This window comes from Gekko japonicus, unplaced genomic scaffold (genome assembly GCF_001447785.1).
Source record: "Gekko japonicus isolate JY-2015 unplaced genomic scaffold, Gekko_japonicus_V1.1 scaffold1105, whole genome shotgun sequence".
Classification (NCBI taxonomy): Eukaryota; Metazoa; Chordata; class Lepidosauria; order Squamata; family Gekkonidae; genus Gekko; species Gekko japonicus.
In genome coordinates, this window is record NW_015176005.1 from 548,837 (window position 1) to 568,618 (window position 19,782).

The 19,782-nt window shown below is 46.0% G+C and overlaps 1 protein-coding gene across 1 annotated transcript in view; it reads left to right on the top strand.

Moving 5' to 3' along the window:
* The first annotated feature begins 14,188 nt into the window (after positions 1-14,188).
* Positions 14,189-19,782, top strand: part of KCTD17 (potassium channel tetramerization domain containing 17) — an 18,514-nt gene continuing 12,920 nt past the window's right edge. The window contains exons 1-2 of the mRNA XM_015426477.1: positions 14,189-14,400; positions 16,138-16,246. Coding sequence (XP_015281963.1) covers positions 14,194-14,400; positions 16,138-16,246 — 316 coding nt within the window. The 5' untranslated portion in view covers positions 14,189-14,193. The remainder of the gene's footprint in view (positions 14,401-16,137; positions 16,247-19,782) is intronic.

The window sequence follows — 19,782 nt, forward strand, 5'->3', positions numbered from 1 at the left end:
CTTCAAGTCCTCCTCATTCTTCAACCATACGTATGCATCATCAGCATGCGCCATGCTAACCAACTGAAACATTGGGGTATTTTGGGTAAAAGTAAAGGTAAAGGTTCCCTTGCTCGAAAGTCAGTCGAATCCGACTCTAGGGTTGCGGTGCTCATCTTAGTTTCAAAGCCGAAGAGCCAGCGCTGTCCAAAGACATTTCCGTGGTCATGTGGCCGGCATGACTAAAAACAAAGGCGCACGGAACGCTGTTACCTTCCCACTGAAGTGGTACCTATTTATCTACTTGCAATTTCTTGCTTTCAAACTGCTAGGATGGCAGGAGCTGGAACTAGAGACGGGAGCTCACTCCGTCATGCGGCACCCGGTTCTTGAATTGCTGAACTACCGACCTTCCACAGCCTGCAGTTCAGCATCTTAACCACTTGAGCCACCGCAGCCTTTTATTTTCCTTTCTGGGACAGCACTCTTTTGTCCTGAGGAGACCATTCTGTTCTCTGTTTTCTTTAACCAAGTGTTAATAGTCAGTGTGGCAGCTAAGCTGCCTTCGCAGGTGGGGGGGGGGAAGGATGAGGCTGTTACTGGCTGTCTTAATTTGTTGGAATGCTAACTTTCACTTCTCTCACAGTGCCTTATCATGTAGCTTGCTCTAGTGACCTTGGTGTTTTCCCGGTTTCTCTTACTGGGTATGTGCACCCGTTATTTTCGTGCTTGCCCCCTTCTGCTGATTGGCCTGGATCCATCAGAAGGGCTCCTTTTGAACTCTGTATATCTTTCACCTCTCCCGCCTTAAGATCAGTTCTGACACTGAATGTGTGTGTAAAAGATGACCTACCTTTTCTATCTCCAATAAAGCTTTACTCTTTGGAAAGAAAGCATGGATAACTGATTGCTGTGGGACTCTGACACAGTGTTAGTCACAGTGATGGGTGGCAAATTAGATATCAGCAAAGCGTTACCACCTTTGTAAATCAATGACATTAGTCCTTCTATAAAACTCTTTCCAGCTCTTTTGTTTTGCCACATAGTATTAAATAATTCTGTTAGTATAGGAACAAATAGATCTTTCATTTCTTAATAAAAACCATAGTTCAGACCATCGGGGCCTGGAGCTGATGCATATTTCCCAGCAAACAGTGCCTGAACGATCTCATCTTCCATGAAAGGTGCCGTTAGTGCATCAAGCTCTTCCACACTCCAGCCCGGTCGTTGACTTTTGATGCAATCCAAATATGCCATTATTTCTTGTTCGTTCCAACCATCTAAATGTTCTTGATAAAAGTATTCATAATACCTTGAAATAAAAGTTACTATGTCCTGCTTTTCCATAATCTCTCCCTGATCAGTTTGAGATCTTGTTGTTGTTTAGTCGCACAGTCGAGTCCGACTCTTCGCGACCCCATGGACCAGATCACCCCAGGCCTTCCTGTCTTCCGCCGTCCGCTGAAGTTTGCTCAATTTCATGTTCGTTGCATCTATGACACTGTCTAACCATCTCATCCTTTGCCGTCCCCATCTTCTTTGACCTTCAATCTTTCCCAGCATCAGGGCCTGCTCCAGTGAGTGCTCCCTTCTCATTTGGTGGCCAAAGTATTTGAGCTTCAGTTTCATTATCTGGCCTTCCAGGGAACAGTCAGGGTTGATTTCTTTTAGGATTGACTGATTTGATCTTCTTGCAGTCCAAGGGACTCTCAAGAGTCTTCTCCAGCACCATAGTTCAAAAGAATCTATTCTTCGGCGCTCGGCCTTCCTTATAGTCCAACTCTCGCAGCCATACATGACTACTGGGAATACCATTGCTTTGACCATGCAGACTTTTGTTGGCAGGGTGATATCTCTACTTTTTATCATGCTGTTTAGGTTCGCCATCGCTTTCCTCCCAAGGAGCAGGCGTCTTTTAATTTCATGGCTGCTGTCACAGTCTGCGGTGATCTGGGATCCCAGGAACGTGAAGTCTGTCACTACTTCCACGACTTCCCCTTCTATTTGCCAAGGAGTGATGGGGCCGGATGCCATGATCTTAGTTTTTTTGATGTTGAGCTTCAAGCCCACTTTTGCGCTCTCCTCTTTTACCCTGAGCAAGAGGCTCTTTAGGTCCTCTTCACTTTCTGCCATTAGAGTGGTATCGTCTGCATATCTGAGGTTGTTGATCTTTTCCCCAGCAATCTTAATTCCCACTTGTGATTCATCCAGGCCAGCATTTCGCATGATGTACTCTGCATATATATTAAATAAGCAAGGTGACAATATACATCCTTGTCGTACTCCTTTTCCTATGCTAAACCAATCAGTTGTTCCATATCCGGTTCTAACTGTCGCTTCTTGGCCCTTATACAGGTTTCTCAAGAGACATGTGAGGTGGTCTGGTACTCCCATCTCTTTAAGGACCTGCCATAGTTTGTTGTGATCCACACAGTCAAAAGCTTTAGCATAGTCAATGAAGCAGAAGTAGATATTTTTCTGGTACTCTCTTGCTTTCTCCATAATCCAGCGAATGTTGGCAATTTGATCTCTAGTTCCTCTACCTCTTCGAAACCCAGCTTGTACTTCTGGCAGTTCTCTATCCACGTACTGTTGAAGCCTAGCTTGTAGGATCTTGAGCATGACCTTGCTAGCGTGTGATATGAGTGCAATTGTGCGATAGTTTGAACATTCCTTGGCATTGCCCTTCTTTGGGATTGGAATGTATACTGATCTTTTCCAATCCTGTGGCCACTGTTGCGTTTTCCAAATTTGCTGGCAAATGGAGTGCAGCACTTTAACAGCATCATCTTCTAAGACTTTGAATAGCTCAGCTGGAATACCATCACCTCCACTAGCTTTGTTGTTAGCAATGCTTTCTAAGGCCCATTTAACTTCACATTCCAGGATGTCTGGCTCGAGGTCAGTGATTATACCGTCGTGGTTGTCAAGGACATCGAGGTCTTTCTTGTATAGTTCTTCTGTGTATTCTTGCCATCTTTTCCTAATCTCTTCTGCTTCTGTTAGGTCCCTACCGTTTTTGTCCTTTATCATGGCCAGCTTTGCATGGAACGCTCCCTTGATTTCTCCAATTTTCTTGAAGAGATCTCTAGTCCTTCCCATTCTATTGTTTTCTTCTATTACTTTGCACTGTTCATTCAGGAAGGCCTCCTTATCTCTCCTTGCTGTTCTCTGGAAATCTGCGTTCAGTTGGGTAAATCTTTCCTTTTCGCCTTTGCCTTTCGCTTTCCTTCTTTCCTCTGCTATTTGTAAAGCCTCATCAGAAAGCCACTTTGCTTTCTTACATTTCTTTTTCTTTGGGATGGTGGTGATTGCTGCTTCCTGTACAATGTCACGAACCTCTGTCCATAGTTCTTCAGGCACTCTATCTATCAAATCCAGACCCTTGAATCTATTCTTCACCTCTACTGTATATTCATCAGGGATGCGATCTAGGTCAAACCTGAATGGCCTCGTGGTTTTCCCAATTTTCTTCAGTTTAAGTCTGAATTTTGCAATGAGTAGCTCATGATCTGAACCACAGTCAGCTCCAGGTCTTGTTTTTACTGACTGGATAGAGCTTCTCCATCTTTGACTGCAAATTATATAGTCAATCTGATTTCGGTGTTGCCCATCTGGTGATGTCCATGTGTAGAGTCGCCTCTTAGGTTGTTGGAAAAGGGTGTTCGCTATGACCAGTGTGTTCTCTTGACAAAACTCTGTTAACCTTTGCCCTGCTTCATTTTGCTTTCCAAGGCCAAACTTGTCTGTTATTCCGGTTACCTTTTGACTTCCTACTTTAGCATTCCAGTCCCCTATGATGATGAGGACATCATTTTTTGGTGTTAGTTCTATGAGGTGTTGTAGGTCTTCACAGAACCGGTCCACTTCAGCCTCTTCTGCATCAGTGGTTGGGGCAGAGACTTGGATTACTGTGATGTTGAATGGTTTGCCTTGGAATCGGACTGAAATCATTCTGTCACTTTTGAGATTGTATCCCAGTACGGACTTTTGCACTCTCTTGTTGACTATAAAGGCCACACCATTTTTTCTATGAGATTCCTGGCCACAGTAGTAGATATAATGGTCTTCTGAGTTAAATTCACCCATTCTTGTCCACTTTAGTTCACTGATTCCTAAGATATCGATGTTCAGCCTTGCCATCTCATTTTTGACCACGTCAAGCTTACCTTGATTCATAGATCTTACATTCCAGGTTTCTATGTAGTATTGTTCTTTGCAGCATCGGACTTTCCTTTCACCATCAGACACATCCACAACTGAGCGTCCTTTCGGCTTTGGCCCAGCCGCTTCACTCTTTCTGGGGTTACTTGTACTTGCCCTCTGCTCTTCCCCAGTAGCATATTAGATACCTTCCGACCTGAGGGGCTCATCTTCTGACCTGAGGGGCTCATCTTTTAGCCTTTTGATACTGTCCATGGGGTTTTCTTGGCAAAGATACTGGAGTGGGTTGCCATTTCCTTCTCCAGGGGATCACACTTGGTCTGAGTTCTCCGCTGTGGCCTGTCCATCCTGGGTGGCCCTCCACAGCATAGCCCCCTCGCCACATCAAGGCAGTACCAAATGAAGTATGGGCTGCCTTCGCCTGTCTTTTTGCCTCTCAACTTTTTGTAAGACAGGGCCTGAGAATCTAGCAAAATTCACCAGCTGCCTTCTTTGTCTCTGACATAATTGATAGCTTTTCACCATTTTTTGACATCTTTCCAGGCTCTTCTTGTCATCATTCTATCCTTTATCCTGTTGCCACTGTTAGCCAAAATGCACTGAATAGCATTGTGATAACTTTGAAGCTCTCTCGATGAATTCCTCGGCTTCACTATCTGGCAAACCTTCTTGATTTTTCATTTTAGCAATTCCCACCACAAAATCATGTCCTCAAATGGCTTAAGAAAATTAAAACGTTCTACTTTTTGTCTCACATCCTGTTACAGTAGAAATGTTTAAAAAATCTCTGTCCCATAATTTCCACCTAGGGATCAATTTCGAATACTGTGATGGTGTACCTTGGGTCCAGAAGCTCATCGGCAGTAGCACGTGATCTGACCAAGATGTAAAAATTAACTTCTCCAGTATGAAGGACAGAATTGGACCATACTCTGTCTATTCTGCTCACTACCAATGGGTGATAGTAAGTCATTCTACTACCTGCAAAATGCTTGTATCTCCTCTGAAAAAAATTCTCAATGATGGGTTGGTAAAAAATCCAGAACAGAAACTGAATTCAAAGCAATAGCCTTTAAGTGCAGTTGGGTTTTCAGCAATTCCTTCTGTCGCCTCTCTTCCACTGTTAGGGGTTTCACTGATCAGAAACCTCCAGGTCCCCAATAGATTCTGTCATCCAGTTTGGACCTAATGTTGAAGCCCCTGCTATAATTAAAGCTCTATGAGTAATCAAATTATCCTTTAAAGTTCCCCATAGCTCTTTTCTCTTTATCGGGGCATAGAGCATTATCAAGCTATACTTGTAGGCCAGAGTCACTGTTGGCACCGTCAAATTAAAATGGTGTCCCAGACATGCATCTACAAATCTAATAATCTGAATATTCTCATTCAACTAAAAAAGTACTCCTATGCCTCCTGCCCCTTCCTCTAATTTCAAAGACCATACAGATGGGACCCATGTCCAATCTCCCTGGGCACAACTTCTTTTCCCTTGGCATCTTGATGTTTGTCTCTTGTATGATGATAATATCTGTCTGAAGCCTAGAATAATTTTAGAAAATCTTCTCTCTCCTCCCTACCTGCTTTAGACCCCTACAATTCCATGTATTTTATTTATTTTTTATTTTATTGATTTTTATCCCGCCCATCCGGCCTAGGCTGGCTCAGGGCGGCTCACAACAGAATAAAAGCTATCATGGTACATAAAACACAATTCCTTACACTGATACAGTTCCTAATAAATAATACAACAATATAAAAACAGTATTAAAATCAAACATAGTGTTAAAGTGCTAGCAAATTCAATTTTTTTCTTTAATTCTATTGGTCGGCTTCCGTTAGGGGAATCTAGGACGAGCAGTAGTCACAGGGACCAACGGTTAAGGGCTTTCACCATGGTTGTCAGTTGTTGTTATTGATTAGTAGTGGTGGTGGTGGTGGCGGCTCCGAAGGCCTGGCGGAAGAGCTCTGTTTTGCAGGCCTTGCGGAACTGTAAAAGGTCCTGCAGGGCCCTGGTCTCCTCTGGGAGCTCATTCCACCAGAGTGGAGCCGCCACCAAAAAAGCCCTGGCCCTGGTTGCTGCCAACCTGGCCTCCTTGACACTCGGGAGGGCCAGTCGGCTCTGGGTCCATGAACGCAGTGCTGTCCAGGGCATATATGAGGAAAGGCAATCCCTCAGGTATGTCGGACCCTGGCCATAAAGGGCTTTAAAGGTAAGGAGCAGCACCTTGAAGTGGATCCTGTATGTTATAGGCAGCCAGTGCAATGCCTTTAGCACAGGCTGGATATGCTCCCGAATTGAGAGTCCCATCAACAGCCTGGCCGTGGCGTTTTGCACCAGCTGCAGCTTCCGGATTTGCGACAATAGCAGCCCCATGTAGAGGGGATTACAGTAACCCAGTCTCAAGGTGACCATCACATGGATCACTGTTGCCAAGTTGCCACATTCGAGGAAGGGAGCCAACTGTCTAATCAGCCAGAGATGGTAAAAGGCCGACTTAGCAGTGGCTGCTACCTGGGCCTCCATTGTTAAGGAGGCATCTAGGAGCGCCCCCAGGCTCCTAACCTCCAGTGCTGGCACCAATGGCACCCCATCGAAGGTCGGGAGTGGGATCCCTATCCCCAGACCACTGTGGCTCAGGCCCAGGGTCTCTGTCTTCATCGGATTCAATTGCATCCAGCTTAGTCTAAGCGAACCAGCCACAGTTTGTAACGCCCGGTCTAGAACTTCCAGCTTGGGGTTGGATTGGCCGCCCAACAACAGATAAAGCTGGGTGTTATCCGCATACTGATGACAGCCCAGTTCGTACCTCCGGGCAATCTGGGCAAGAGGGTACATATAGATGTTAAAGAGCATTGGGGACAACACCGCCCCTTGCGGCACTCCACATTCCAGTGGGTGCCTTCGGGACAGCTGATTCAGCAGCACCACTCTTTGTCCCCAACCTTGGAGAAAGGAAACAAGCCACTGTAAGGCTAGTCCCTGGATTCTGGTGTCAGCGAGGCGGTGGATCAGTAGCTGATGGTTGACTGTGTCAAACTTGGACAACAGGTCTAACAGCAACAGAACTGCCAATCCTCCCCGATCCAGATGCCTTCAGAGGTCATCTGTGAGGGCAACCAGTGCTGTCTCTGTCCCGTGTCTAGGGCGAAAGCTGGACTGGAAGGGATCTAAGATAGAAGCATCATCCAGAAAGCTCTATAACTGAAGTGCTACTGCCTCTCTATTATCTTGCCCAAGTAGGGCAGGTTGGAAACTGGCCTATAGTTGGCCAATTTGTCCGGGTCCAAGGATGGTTTTTTCAGGGGGGGGCACACCACTGCCTCCTTAAGTGCCTCCGGGAACTGTCCCTCTGAGAGGGACTTGTGATGATCTCCCACATGGCATCCCACAGTCCCTCGCGGGCCGCTTTGACTAACCACAACGGGCATGGATCCAGGCAGCACATAGTAGGGCATACAGTTAAGAGCAATCTGTCATCTTCTTCTAGACTGTGTGGGTTGAAATAATCCAAAATATGACCAGAAGACGTGATAGGAGCCTCGGGTTCATTCACTGTATCAATTGTGGCTGGGGGGTGAAGGGGGAGCAACAAGACTTTATCCGCAAAGTAGCTCGCAAAAGCCTCACAGCCAATATCCAATTCCCTATGGTTTAGTATGTCTTGTGGCAGAGCTGTGATAGACCAAATTGTTCCAAATAATTGGGCTGGACGTGAGCTTGCGGACGCAATCGTGGCCGCATAGAATGTCTTTTTGCGGCCTTGACTGTCATCTCATAGTATCTCATTAACGTCCTATAGGATGCTCTTGTGGCTTTGTCGTGAACCCGCCGCCACTGCCTCTCTAGCCGTCTCAGCCCCCGTTTCATCAGCCTCAGCTCCTGGGTAAACCATGGAGCGGGCCTGGCCCAGGGGCACAGAGGGCGCCAGGGAGCAATCTCGTTGATGGCTGTCGAGAGTCGGCCATGCCAATCCTCTACAAGCTCATCTAACGAATTGCCAGGGAGCTTAGGATTCCGCAGAGCCGCCTAAAGCTGCACTGGGTCCATTTGGCTCCACGGGCGAGCCCAAATCAGCTCACTGCCCAAACAGGGTCAGAGTGGAATATTTAGCCGGGCCTTCAAGACAAAGTGGTTCGACCATGACACTGCCATTATTAAACATGATGATGATGAAAACACAGCCAGGGACTGGACATGTATGGTACTCATATTACATTTATCGAGTAAGAAGGCCAAATAACCGAAAACACTATGCTAAATTACAACCAATGTGTATAAATAAATAAAATTACAGAATTACTAAAATATATATCCCGATATTCCCCTATAAATGTTAACTGTAGCCATTTCCTGTTTTTATTTTCTATCTCCTCCCACTTCTTTCAAATCCTTTGACAATTCCTGGTCTTGAACTTTGTATTTCACCCCTTCCTGAAGATCAGGATGTGTGGCCTTACTAGTAGTAGATTCTATAACTTTAGAATCTATTTTCTTTGATTGCTCAAAAATAACGAGTGGTGGATAATGTTTGTACTCTACTCAACCCAATGATTCTTCATTTAATGGAAGTTCCATATAATCCTGAGATCCTTTGTTATCATCCTTCTTTTCAACCAGTTTGGTGTAGTGGTTAAGTGTGCGGACTCTAATCTGGGAGAACCAGGTTTGATTCCCCACTCCTCCACTTGCACCTGGCTGGATGACCTTGGGCAAGCCATAACTCTGGCACAGCTGTTCTCGAAAAAGAGCAGTTTCTGTCAAGAGTTCTCTCAGCCCCACCTACCTCACAGGGTGTCTGTTGTGGGGAGGGGAAGGGAAAGGAGTTTGTAAGCCGCTCTGAGACACCTTTGGGTAGTGAAGGGCGGGGTATAAATCCAATCTCTTCTTCTTCTTCTTCTTCTTCATTGATTGGTTTCCCATCAGAATAGACTCCTCTCTCCTATCTGCTCTGGTTTATTGTCTAAATCCTTATCTTCCTTTTCTTCCTGAATAACATTGCTCTGTTCCCTTCTTAGATCTGCCTGCTATCTACTAATTTAGTTCTCAGCGCCATTCTCTTCTCCTGAAAGTATAACCATTGTTTTTCATATCTCTGCCTCAGTTTAGTTCCTTCAGAAGACTGCACAGATGTTTTTAACTCCTGGCATTTTCCCTAATACTCCTGTTCTAAGTCCTCCATTGTCATGTTAAATTCTTCATACTCGTGTCTAGTTTCCACTATCACCTGCTCTAACTCCTCATCTGTCCAGGCCTTACACATTTGGGTCCATATAGATAGGTCAGAAGAGATTTTCCCACTAGAAGCCAAAGAAGTATCCTCTTATTTCTCCTTTGTACAATTTTGCTTCTTTTTTTCCTTTCTGTCATCTGTTTTTTAACCTGCCACAAATCAATATCTTGCTTGGGTATATTGGTTGTTCTGACAGAAATAGTCAGAACCCTAGCATCACCATAAAACAGGAATCACATTGAAATCTGTCAAGGGCCCCATGCTCAATTTGGGGGCTGCATGAAGACGACCCCAAAAACTTTGAAAAGCAGCTTCTGAACTCACAGACATCTGTTTCTCAGAGTCCTGGTGGAATAATCACTGCTAAAACATCCTATTTAGGAATGTTCAAATTTCTGTCAACACTACCTCAATCATGTACCGTTCTTTCGATTTTTCTGGATCCATGCCTCTATAACGAAGTCTGGTCACGTATCTTTGATGTGGATCAAAATCACCTTCTTCCCATTTCATTAAAAAATTCATCTAATAACTTGTCATCAAGTAAAAATTCTGTCTCATAATTTATGATATGTCTCGGGGGTTCTCTCTGTGCTCCACTAGAGCTCCTTTCACCCACCAAACCACCCTTATCCACACGTGAATTCTCCTGCTATTCCTCCCTGCCTTCCTTTACCATGCTTGCATAGGAGTGTTTTGGTTGTGAACTCTTTAGTTGATCGTCTGAATGTGAATGTTGTGCAGAACGGTATGTTTCTCTTGGTATCTGTATTAGTACCTCTTTATTCTACTTAGCCCCCGTCATGGCTCAGGTGGGGTGTCACCTGACGCTGCCATCACTATGGTTTTAGGATCCCTTGAGAAGGCCCAGAGCACCCTCCCAAGACCTTCGCACCTCCCTTATTTGGCAGAATAATAAGTGTGAGGACCAGGCAGAGTGAACAACAAGAAAAGGTTTATTTTACAGGATGTCAGTCACATGGGAAACAAACAAGGTGCAAGAATAATAACGATAAGTGGATGAAGAGAAAAGAAACCAAATGCCCTAACGCGACTAAACTCACAGTCCCCAGTCCACTGTCTCAGCTGGGCCTGAGTCTACTCACCCTTCCCCTCAGAGTGAAGGCCTCTCCCAGCAGCTGCCTTCCCTCTGGCCCTGCTCTCTTGGAAGAAAGAACAACTCTTTTTCTATACCAGCTCTTTTATTGTAAGTCCCCTTTCTCTGTAATTGGCTAAAATTGGCACCAAAACCTCTCAGGGACTTCTGGGAGTTGTAGGCCTGGCCTCCTCCCACTGCTACTCAGGCTCCCTGGGCCTGCTAGGCCTTGCTTGCACAGCCCAGATCATGACACCTCCCTTTCCAGATCAGGGGTTAGATCTTTACTATATCCCTCCCCTAATTCTCTAGATGCTATTTGTTCTCCTGAAACATCCCCAGTAGTTAATACTGAAGCTTCTATTTGTCCAAAAAAAGTAACCTACCCATTGAGCAGCAGCCGTACTTTCTCCAAGAGAACTCTTCCTCCTTCTACTTGACTTCTCCTATTGAGCCTTAACTCCTCCCCCTTTTTAATTTTTTCTTACTACCTTTGAGACATCTTGCCAGGGGTCATTTCGTAGAAAAAGAGCTAGGGAGACTCATTAGCATAACTCATTAGCATATGCCACACACCCTGACATCACCGGAAGTGTGTCCTCCCCACAGCCGGCGGCGACCTCCAGCGGGCACCAGCAGGGAGCTCCAGGCCCCGCCCTCCTGCACCTCACCCGGGGGGATGGCGTCCCCCCACGTCCCCCCTCAAATGACCCCTGCATCTTGCACATTCACTGATTTGTGACTTTTCCCGTCTTCCATCATACCTTAAAGGAATTAAATTCCTCCACCGCTTATACCAGACACTTTCACAGGTTCAGGAAAATGAACAGCTACATCAGTAGACACTTATCCAATATTACTCATTGCTGACTCTGACACAGCTGGCTCTAGTACATTCGAAGGCTTCTCCTCTAAATCATCAGAGTTCGGCAAGTCCTTCATACTTCTGGTTTTCCTCTCCCTCTTCCTTTGCTGACAGACAGGCAGAGCTGGCATCACTGGTGAAAAGTCCAAGATTTGTTGACTTTGAACATCTCGTTCTTGCCGTTTCTCCTGGGCTTCAATGTTGGATTGCTCCATCACCTCCAATTCTGCAGGAGTCACTGGATGGAAAAAGCAGATAAAACAGATTGCGGGGGAACCTGTGGGAAGGGATCCCCCTATTGATCGTAAAGAGCCCTTCTCCGATCAACATGGTCTGTTCTCTCCTTCTGAGATGGCGCTGGTCTCGGGATCACCTATCTCATGCTTTGAAGTCGCACCTTCATGGCATGGACCACTGCATTTTTTGTCTTTGGGGAGTTCTTCTTGTTTTTCGCCTGGGTCTCTATTCCTGTCTTGAACTGGACTGCATCCTTCTACCTGATTTTTATTTCCTGCTCGGTGTGGCTTTGTTGCCATGAAATAGAGGAATTTTGTTCTTCTCCCAAAAATGAAAGGTCTTTATTCCTTTCTCCTCCTTCCTCTGAACAAAGCATTAAGGAATCTTCCAGTACAGCTTGGGAGTGGTTCAATACCAAACAATGTATTTGGGACTGTCTTGTCTGGGCAGACTGGATGCTCAAGATCTTCCAAAACACTAAGTTCAAAGACTGGATCCCAACTTCTTGTATTAAAACCTCCTTCAAGTCTCCTGCAGCTACCTGCAAAGAAGCCTCAAACCAGGGCCCAGTTTCACCATCACAGGGACTAGAAACTTCCATGAAGGCTTGTGCGTCTTTAAGCTTTCCAAAGTCTATGTTTTGAGTGTTCCTGATGTCTTCTTCCCTCTCACCCACTGAAGCTGTCAAAATTTGGTCTTCTCCAGTGGTTTTTTTTTTTTTTAGAAATAAAGGCCTGGCCTCAGAAAAAACTAGGAAGTTGCTTGGGGCCTAGTAAGGCTTCTGGGCCTAGTAAGGCCTCATGACTGAGGCTTCTCTTAGACTTTCCTTTCAGTTTCAATTTCCCATCCCCCACCCCCACTAGAGGGGGGCTCCATTTTCAAACCCCAAAATGCCGTGGAGGGGCACAAAAAAATTCCACTGGAAGAAAACTTAAAATCTTTCAAATATGCAAAAAACGCTACTCACTGTGAAGAGCTCCAGCAGCACACAGCCTTCCCTGAGAAGGTGAGGCAATCCAAGAGTGTGGAGGTGGAGTTGCAGCTGGAAACATTTCCCATTGAAATGGAAGACAAAGACAATGAATGTTTAATAGCAAAATAAACCATGCCTTGAAAACTAAAACCAAAATTTTAGCACACACTCCTAACTGAGCAAACTCATCCCGGCTTAATGCTCAGGAGCAGCTTGAGTACATGACAGCAGGATGGCAGATGTGCTTTCCAGAGCAGGTTGGCTTCTTCAGAGCCTTTGCTGCAATATTTATCATGCAGGGACCAGGAAGAAACTTCAGCACTGTTAACAACTTTCTAACCCTCCCAGAAAGGTCTGTTTATTCTTTTGCTTTGAAAAGCACTAAACTAAATTAACAATGCCCAGCTGCTGACTACCAGAGTGGAGATTTGTTAGTGTTCCGGGAATTTGAGACAGAGCTTACATTTATGGCTGCTGCTAGTAGTCCTTGAACCATATGAGTCTCCCAGTTTATGTAACTGACCTAGCCCATTCCTTCCTCTTTTAGGAGTCAGTAATTCACTATTGTGTTCTCTTTTGTCCTGCAAATGACCTCAAAAGAAAAGGCATGAGTCTGTGTCATTTTATAGCAATTGCGAAAGTGATGCTACAACATTGTCATGAAGGGTTAGCAATGGACGAGTATATCTACTGCAGTCCCAAAGGGGTTAATGATCTCTTTGTTGGTGCTGACAGCATTGCTGGAAAGACATCTGGAATCATAAAAAGGAAAGCAAACAAAAATTCATATAAAACTTTAACAAGTCCATTTACTTGCTTTCTGGGGGCCTGCATGGGGGTGCATACTTGTCCTGCAGTTCCTAACTGCCTGGTGCAATGCATAACTTGTGGTGAGTGGAAAACTACAGATTCCGTGGAAATCACATGGTTGCAAACATGTTTGCTGCCACACGCACTTGCACTGAGATGCTATGACCAGTTTCGATTCTTTAGCATAGTGTTTGCAAACTCCAGCCTCGTGGGAATATGTTTAATGTTGATGTGCCTATAAAAATGTATGATGTTGACATCAGAGATCTGTTGTGGCTGCATTACACTGCAGTCACTTGGCAAGAAGTACAAAAACAAGCAAATTAATGTGCCTAGTTAACTAACACAGGAGTACAATGGCATCTGAGAGACAAAATTTATTCCAGCATCAGCTTTGGTGAGTTTGAGCTCACTTCATAAAATGCATGAAGAGCATGTGAGCATGTAGCTGGTGGAGTGAGCTTGGACTGATGCTGGATGCTGGTAACGGATTTTGTCTTGAAGGTGTCACTGGACTCCTGTTTTATTTTGCTGCTGACAGGCTATCCTGATTCCTGACTCCCTATCTGGAATTATCACCATCAAAAGCCATCTTGGAAGATCTAATCTGAGGAACGGTGTACAAAAACAGGGGACCTGAAGAGTAACGCTCCTCTTTGGGCTTGCAAGCAGTCCTTACACATGTCTCCCAGGTTTCGGGTTACTTGCGATCGCAACACACACCTCCAAGGAAGATTCTGGGGGGACTACAAGTCCCAGAATCCTCCCGCACACTCCACACCTGCGAATGGGGTGCCGCCTGTTTGTAAAAGTAGGAGGGAGGCGGAGAGAAAAGGAGATGAGGATGGATCGTGGGGAGGAAAGGCAGAGGGCTTCTTACGCGTGGGAGAGCTGCCCGACGCCGTTACCCTCCAGCAACCGGAGTAAATGGGTGAGGCTGAACGTCGGAGGGACCGTTTTCTTAACTACCAGGCAAACCTTGTGCCGCGAGCAGAAATCGTTCCTTTGCCGCCTGTGCCAAGGGGAGGAGCTGCAGTCGGATCGGGTAAGCCGCGGCGCGGGCTCGCATCTTGGTCCTCCCGAAGGATCGGGGTTGTTTTGCAGACATGTGCGGCGCGCCCTGGCTTCCTCCGCGCCTCGAGCAGCGCCTGCGGGCAGGGAGAGAACAAAGGGCCGGCGTGTTCGGCGTCGGGATCGTGCGGAGTCGCCTTCGGCCTCCCTCTGTTTTAAGCCGCTGGGGCTCGTGCGCTTTGTGTTGCCGCGGAGGGGCTTTTGCAGAGGAACGCCTCCTCGCCGAGGGCCGCTGGAGCCCGCGTCGTTTGCCTTCTCCCTTCTTTCTGTTGAAGTCGCATTATGAATCCCTAGATCAGATTAATTCTTGCGGCGCCCAAGTGCTTAAGAAGCCAAATCCTACAGCAGTAGCCTTACTCTGTAAGAAATCTACTTGGACCATCCTGGTGTTTTTGTGTGAAGTGCATGGCTTGTGCAAAATATTTACTTCTGGAGCGGCTGCAGCTGCATCGTCTTGCCAAGTGCGATGATGATCAGTTGCCCTGGGGAAGGGGAAGTAATTATTTTAGATGCTTGCGACTTCCCGAGGAAGCTTGTGAGCAGAGACAGAGTCTCACAAAAGAGATGCAACGACCCTCCCCCATGTTGCTTGTTTATCTTGCGAATTATTGCCAGACCCCCTCCCCCTGTGTCAAGGTCAGCACTGTCTAGTCTGACCTTGGGTGTCAGGTAGAGGTGTTTTGCATTGCACCCCCTGCTTTGAAAAGATCCTGCTTGAACAGGATTGCACCTGGGCATTTCTGCATGCAAAGCAGCTGCTCTGCCCGTGAGCCATAGCCCTTTCTCCCTTACAAAGCCATGTCACAACAACAGAGGCCACTTTGCCAAACTTCCAGTGCAAAGACAAGGCTGCTCCCACGTCTAATATGGGATTTACACTTCTGGAGACCAGAAATTTATCTTGTGATTATATAAACTGGGCACCTAAAGAGAAAGAATTGCTTACTTAAAAATTCCCGTTCTTAAGTAAGTGCTTCCTCAGAATTGTGTGCTTGGAGACAAATCCAAGTCAGGTTCATGAAAAGAACACTCTCCTCTTGGAAGGTTAGCATGTTTCATTCATTCATTCATTTTATTACGGTCAGAGAACCATTAAACAACATACAAAATCAGAAAAAGAGTCCCAAGTTATCAGAAAGCATTGCAGAATATTAGCATGTTATTTCTGTGTGTGGTGAGTGTTTTTTGGGGGGGAACAGCCTTTAGTTACGGTGGAGTCCTACCAGCAGTCTGGAGTCAGGCACTCCATGCTTGGGTTCATCATAGTTGTTTTGAACTGATATACTGAATTCAGCTGCCTTTACTTTCCCCATCCTTTCCCATCGACAACATTGAATCCTTATTCTTATCTCACACATAAGATATTTGTTCATCTTCTACCTACCTCTTCGACCTTCTAACGTTCCAAGTCAACTCCCCCCCTCCCACACACACACATTGCTTGATCCTAAACTCCGCAGGAAGCTCTTTTCTTATCCTGGTCAACCTTTTTATTTCCTTCACCACAGTAACATTCCATGACTCGCCCTTCTTCCATTTGTTAGGCTGGTCATACATATTCTGTGGCAGCACAGTCAGACAGGGGAGGTGATACCCTATGGGCAAGTGACTGGCAGTTTTTAGTTGTGTGGGTTTTTGGTGATTTGAATGCTGTGACTGGTCGCAAGGATACCCATCCTGATTCCCTCTTTGTTCTTTGCTTTCTGGTTAGGATGAGACAGGTGCCTACCTCATCGATCGGGACCCCACTTACTTTGGACCCATCCTGAACTTCCTCCGACACGGAAAGCTGGTCCTAGATAAAGATATGGCTGAAGAAGGTGAGGCGTCAGGTCTATGAATGTGGGAATGGACAGCTGCCTATGCAGGCAGTGGAATCTCTAAAATGCCTGGAGCTGTAGATTGGGTTGGTTCTAAAAGCCGGCTGAAATAGGCCATGTCATGTCCACTGAGAAATAAAGATTTTCTTGCAACGTTATGTGGCATCCACAGTAAATACAGTATGAGCGCTGGCTTTATGTGTTAAGAGAGATGGGTGTGAAGGGAAGAGCCAGGAATGGTGCCACTCTCTTGAGGCAATACCCCATTTTGATCCTTGGGGAATCAAGTGGCTAAAGTGATGGACTAGGATCTAAATGGCCCAGATTCAATCCCCCACTTTGCCATGGAAGCTTGCTGGGTGGCCTTGGGCCATTAACTTTCTCTCAGCCTATCCTATCACAGGATTGTTAGGTAAAATGGAGGAGAGAAGAATGATGTTGACCACTTTGGGTCCCCATATAAATGAAGTAAAAGAAATTTAAAAATCGGATGTCTTGAATGTTTAAAGTTCTGTCCTCTTTGTAGGAAGCTGTTTTTACCCCCAAATGCCACAGCCCCTTATTCCAAAGCATAAACGACTCTGGAAGTCTCCAACCCCATCAGTTTCCCTTCCTCACAAAGCGTTCCATTGGGAACCTCCTGCTTTTGCTTCACTTTCTGTATAACATAACAAGAAGTGTGGGGAAGAGATGCTTGCTGTTGCCGGGACTAAATGGTCACCTAGTTTTCTGGGGTGTGGTCTCCTTAGTTTGAGTGACCTCCATCCATATCTGGGAGCTGGACGGCTGTGTGGGGGGAGGGGGGGAGAGAACAGAAAGGCCATTGTGGTGGTCAAAATACAGAAGTCTGCTTCATTTCTCTACTCCCCCCCCCTCCATTGGTGGAATTCACGCTTACAGTGGCCATAGTTGCTTACTCATCGAGTTGACTAAGATGTGTTGAGGGCAGAGTTCTAGATTAGACAGGAGGTCCAAATTGGTTCTGGATAGTAACTGAATGCTGGTTCCTAGGCACTCTGATTCCTCAGTGAGTTCATTAATTGCCTGTATCCATTACTTGCAAGCAAAGAGGATCACGTGTACCTCTGGAGAGAAGGAGGATGCAAATCAGCAAAAGGAGAAGGCAAACCTACTTCGAAGAAAGCAGCATCCTGAAAGCTATGACTGGACAGCAGCTGGAAAAGGGGTTTCTCCTGAGCTCTGTTGCTACAGCTCCTTTATTGAGTTTGTGCTAAAGGGAGTGAACCTTCAGCGGAAACCGAATGAGACCCCCTGATTTCAGCCCCCATAATGTCAGGAAGAAGTAACCTTAGGGGGTCAAAGATAGATCTTCAAGAGATCAATATGCCGCCTCCTAAAGTACTGGATGCACCTGAAGTTCATTTGTTACCAAATAAGCCTATGTAAAACAAGGGCACCATCCTGAACCATCCAGATGGCGTTTGAGAGCTGAGGTTGAGGCAGGAAGGGAGCTAGAGCTGAACAGTGGAAATCCCTGAAGAATAAGCTTAACCAAAATACATCCATAATGGTTACGTAACTGAAGTATGCTTTTAACACTACCAGGGAATAGATCCTCATAGCCCCTATCCAGGTCCCCAGGCTGTGTTTTATAAGGGGGGGGGGATGAGGGGACTCCTCTTTCCACAAATCATGGCAGTCAGGCTGTTTGGACAAAATTCAGCCCGCCGAGGCAAACTATTCCATAGCTCCCGACCTGATATCCCATTTCATGTTTTCAAACTTTTTCTCTTCTATGATAGAGAAGTTTTTAGCTGGAGGAACAGCTTTCTGTACTCCAATAAGACTCCACTGCATTGGAAATAATTAAATGTGTTGATAGATTGAGTGCCTCGATATCATGATTGCCCCAGAGAGGACAGAGACTGTTGCAGCATTTCATTCCTCAGATACATAGAAGCCATCTCCTTCTCATTAATCCAGAATCTAATAATGGAACATTTGTACACTTCCTTGTTCTCATTTACCAAAATGGATCGCCTTCTCCGATATTAGTTCCTACCTAATGTGTGTTCAAAGATGGTAATTTCTTCTCCCTCTACATCATCTGGCAGCTTCTGCAATTCTCACGTTCATCTAAATAGCTAGAACCATCCCGTTCCTTTGTTTATTCAAATAGGTCTCGTTGTGTACTTCATCTGCTTTAAACAGAGTGACTTAATATGTATACAGTATTCAAAAGTTGTCTTGTGCAGTGATATTAATGCTCCCCTGCTTTGTGTGTTCTTCTAATAACACATCCTAAAATGGATTTGTTTTTTATTTGCATTTATCTTGCTTTTCTTTCGCTGTGGGGGGCAGTATACATAGGGTTTTCATGGACTACTATCCAGGTGCTAATCAGGCCTGGAGCTTAACCTGCAAGGGGTTTATATCCTACACCTTCTAATCATCCCCTGGGACCATTTGCCCCTCCATTGATAGCATTGCATTGCATTGCATTGGTGACCAATTCAGAACCCTGTTACGGTTCAGTCAAATGGGTTTCTTTTTCTTCCCCTCTAGCCTAGCATCATCTACTCCAGTTTAGTGATTTCACCAAGCTAGTCACAGTCTTATTGGATGCTTGTTACGGCCCCAGGCAAGCAAGAGGTCTATAGCTTTTCTGGTCCGCTGCCATACGTGGTCAGGAGGGGAGGGCTGTGTTCAGCTTGGTGGGTCACAGACTTGTCAGGACTGTTCCAGTTGGCAGCTGCTCTTCTGAGTCTCAGGCTGAGATCCCCCCCCCCCCCCCCCGCGCGGGTGAGTGCTGCGCTTTTAACTAAGGTCAGGCACCAGGGCCTAAACTTGGAATGTCTCACATTTGAAACATGCACTGTTTCTCTCATCCCTTCCTTGTATGTCATGTGTTGTTTATCAAGTCTCCATCTCTCTTGATATATTGGTAGAATTATTACCCTTGGTAGCAGTTTGCATCCTTACTAGCCATTCCCTTCATTCTGATGTGTTTTTTTTCCTTTCCCATTTGGTATTTATTCAAAGACTAGTAAGCAAAGCCCGTCGTGGCGGTAGACGACAGGCCCTAGATAGGAAAAAAGCGCGAGTGGAAGGGAGGAATGGAGAAGAGGAGGTAGAGAGAGAGAGAGAGAGAGTTAGAAAGGGGGGAAAGAGAGAAAAGGGGGGGAAACAGAGTGGGGTAAATGTTAGTAATTTGGAAAGGAAGGAAGGAAGAAAGCTAGGAAGGAAGGAAGGAAGGAAGGAAGGAAGGAAGGAAGGAAGATGGGTAGAAAGACAGAGAGTGAGAGAGAGTGAATGGGACGAAGGATAGTTGAGAAGGAAGAAGGGCAGAGAAACAAAGAGAGGGGGGAAACAGAGTGAGTGAGAGAGAGAATGTTGGGAGGGGAGAGAGAGAAAAAGGAGGGGGGGAGGGGACCCGGCCTGGACTGTGGACAGGGGCCGGGGGGAAGCGGGGGACGGAGGGTCCAGGCCTCGTCTGCCGGCCTGGACTGGGGCCAGGGGGGCTGGGGGGAGCCGGCGGACGGAGGCTCCAGACCTCGTCCGCCGGGCTGGGGGGG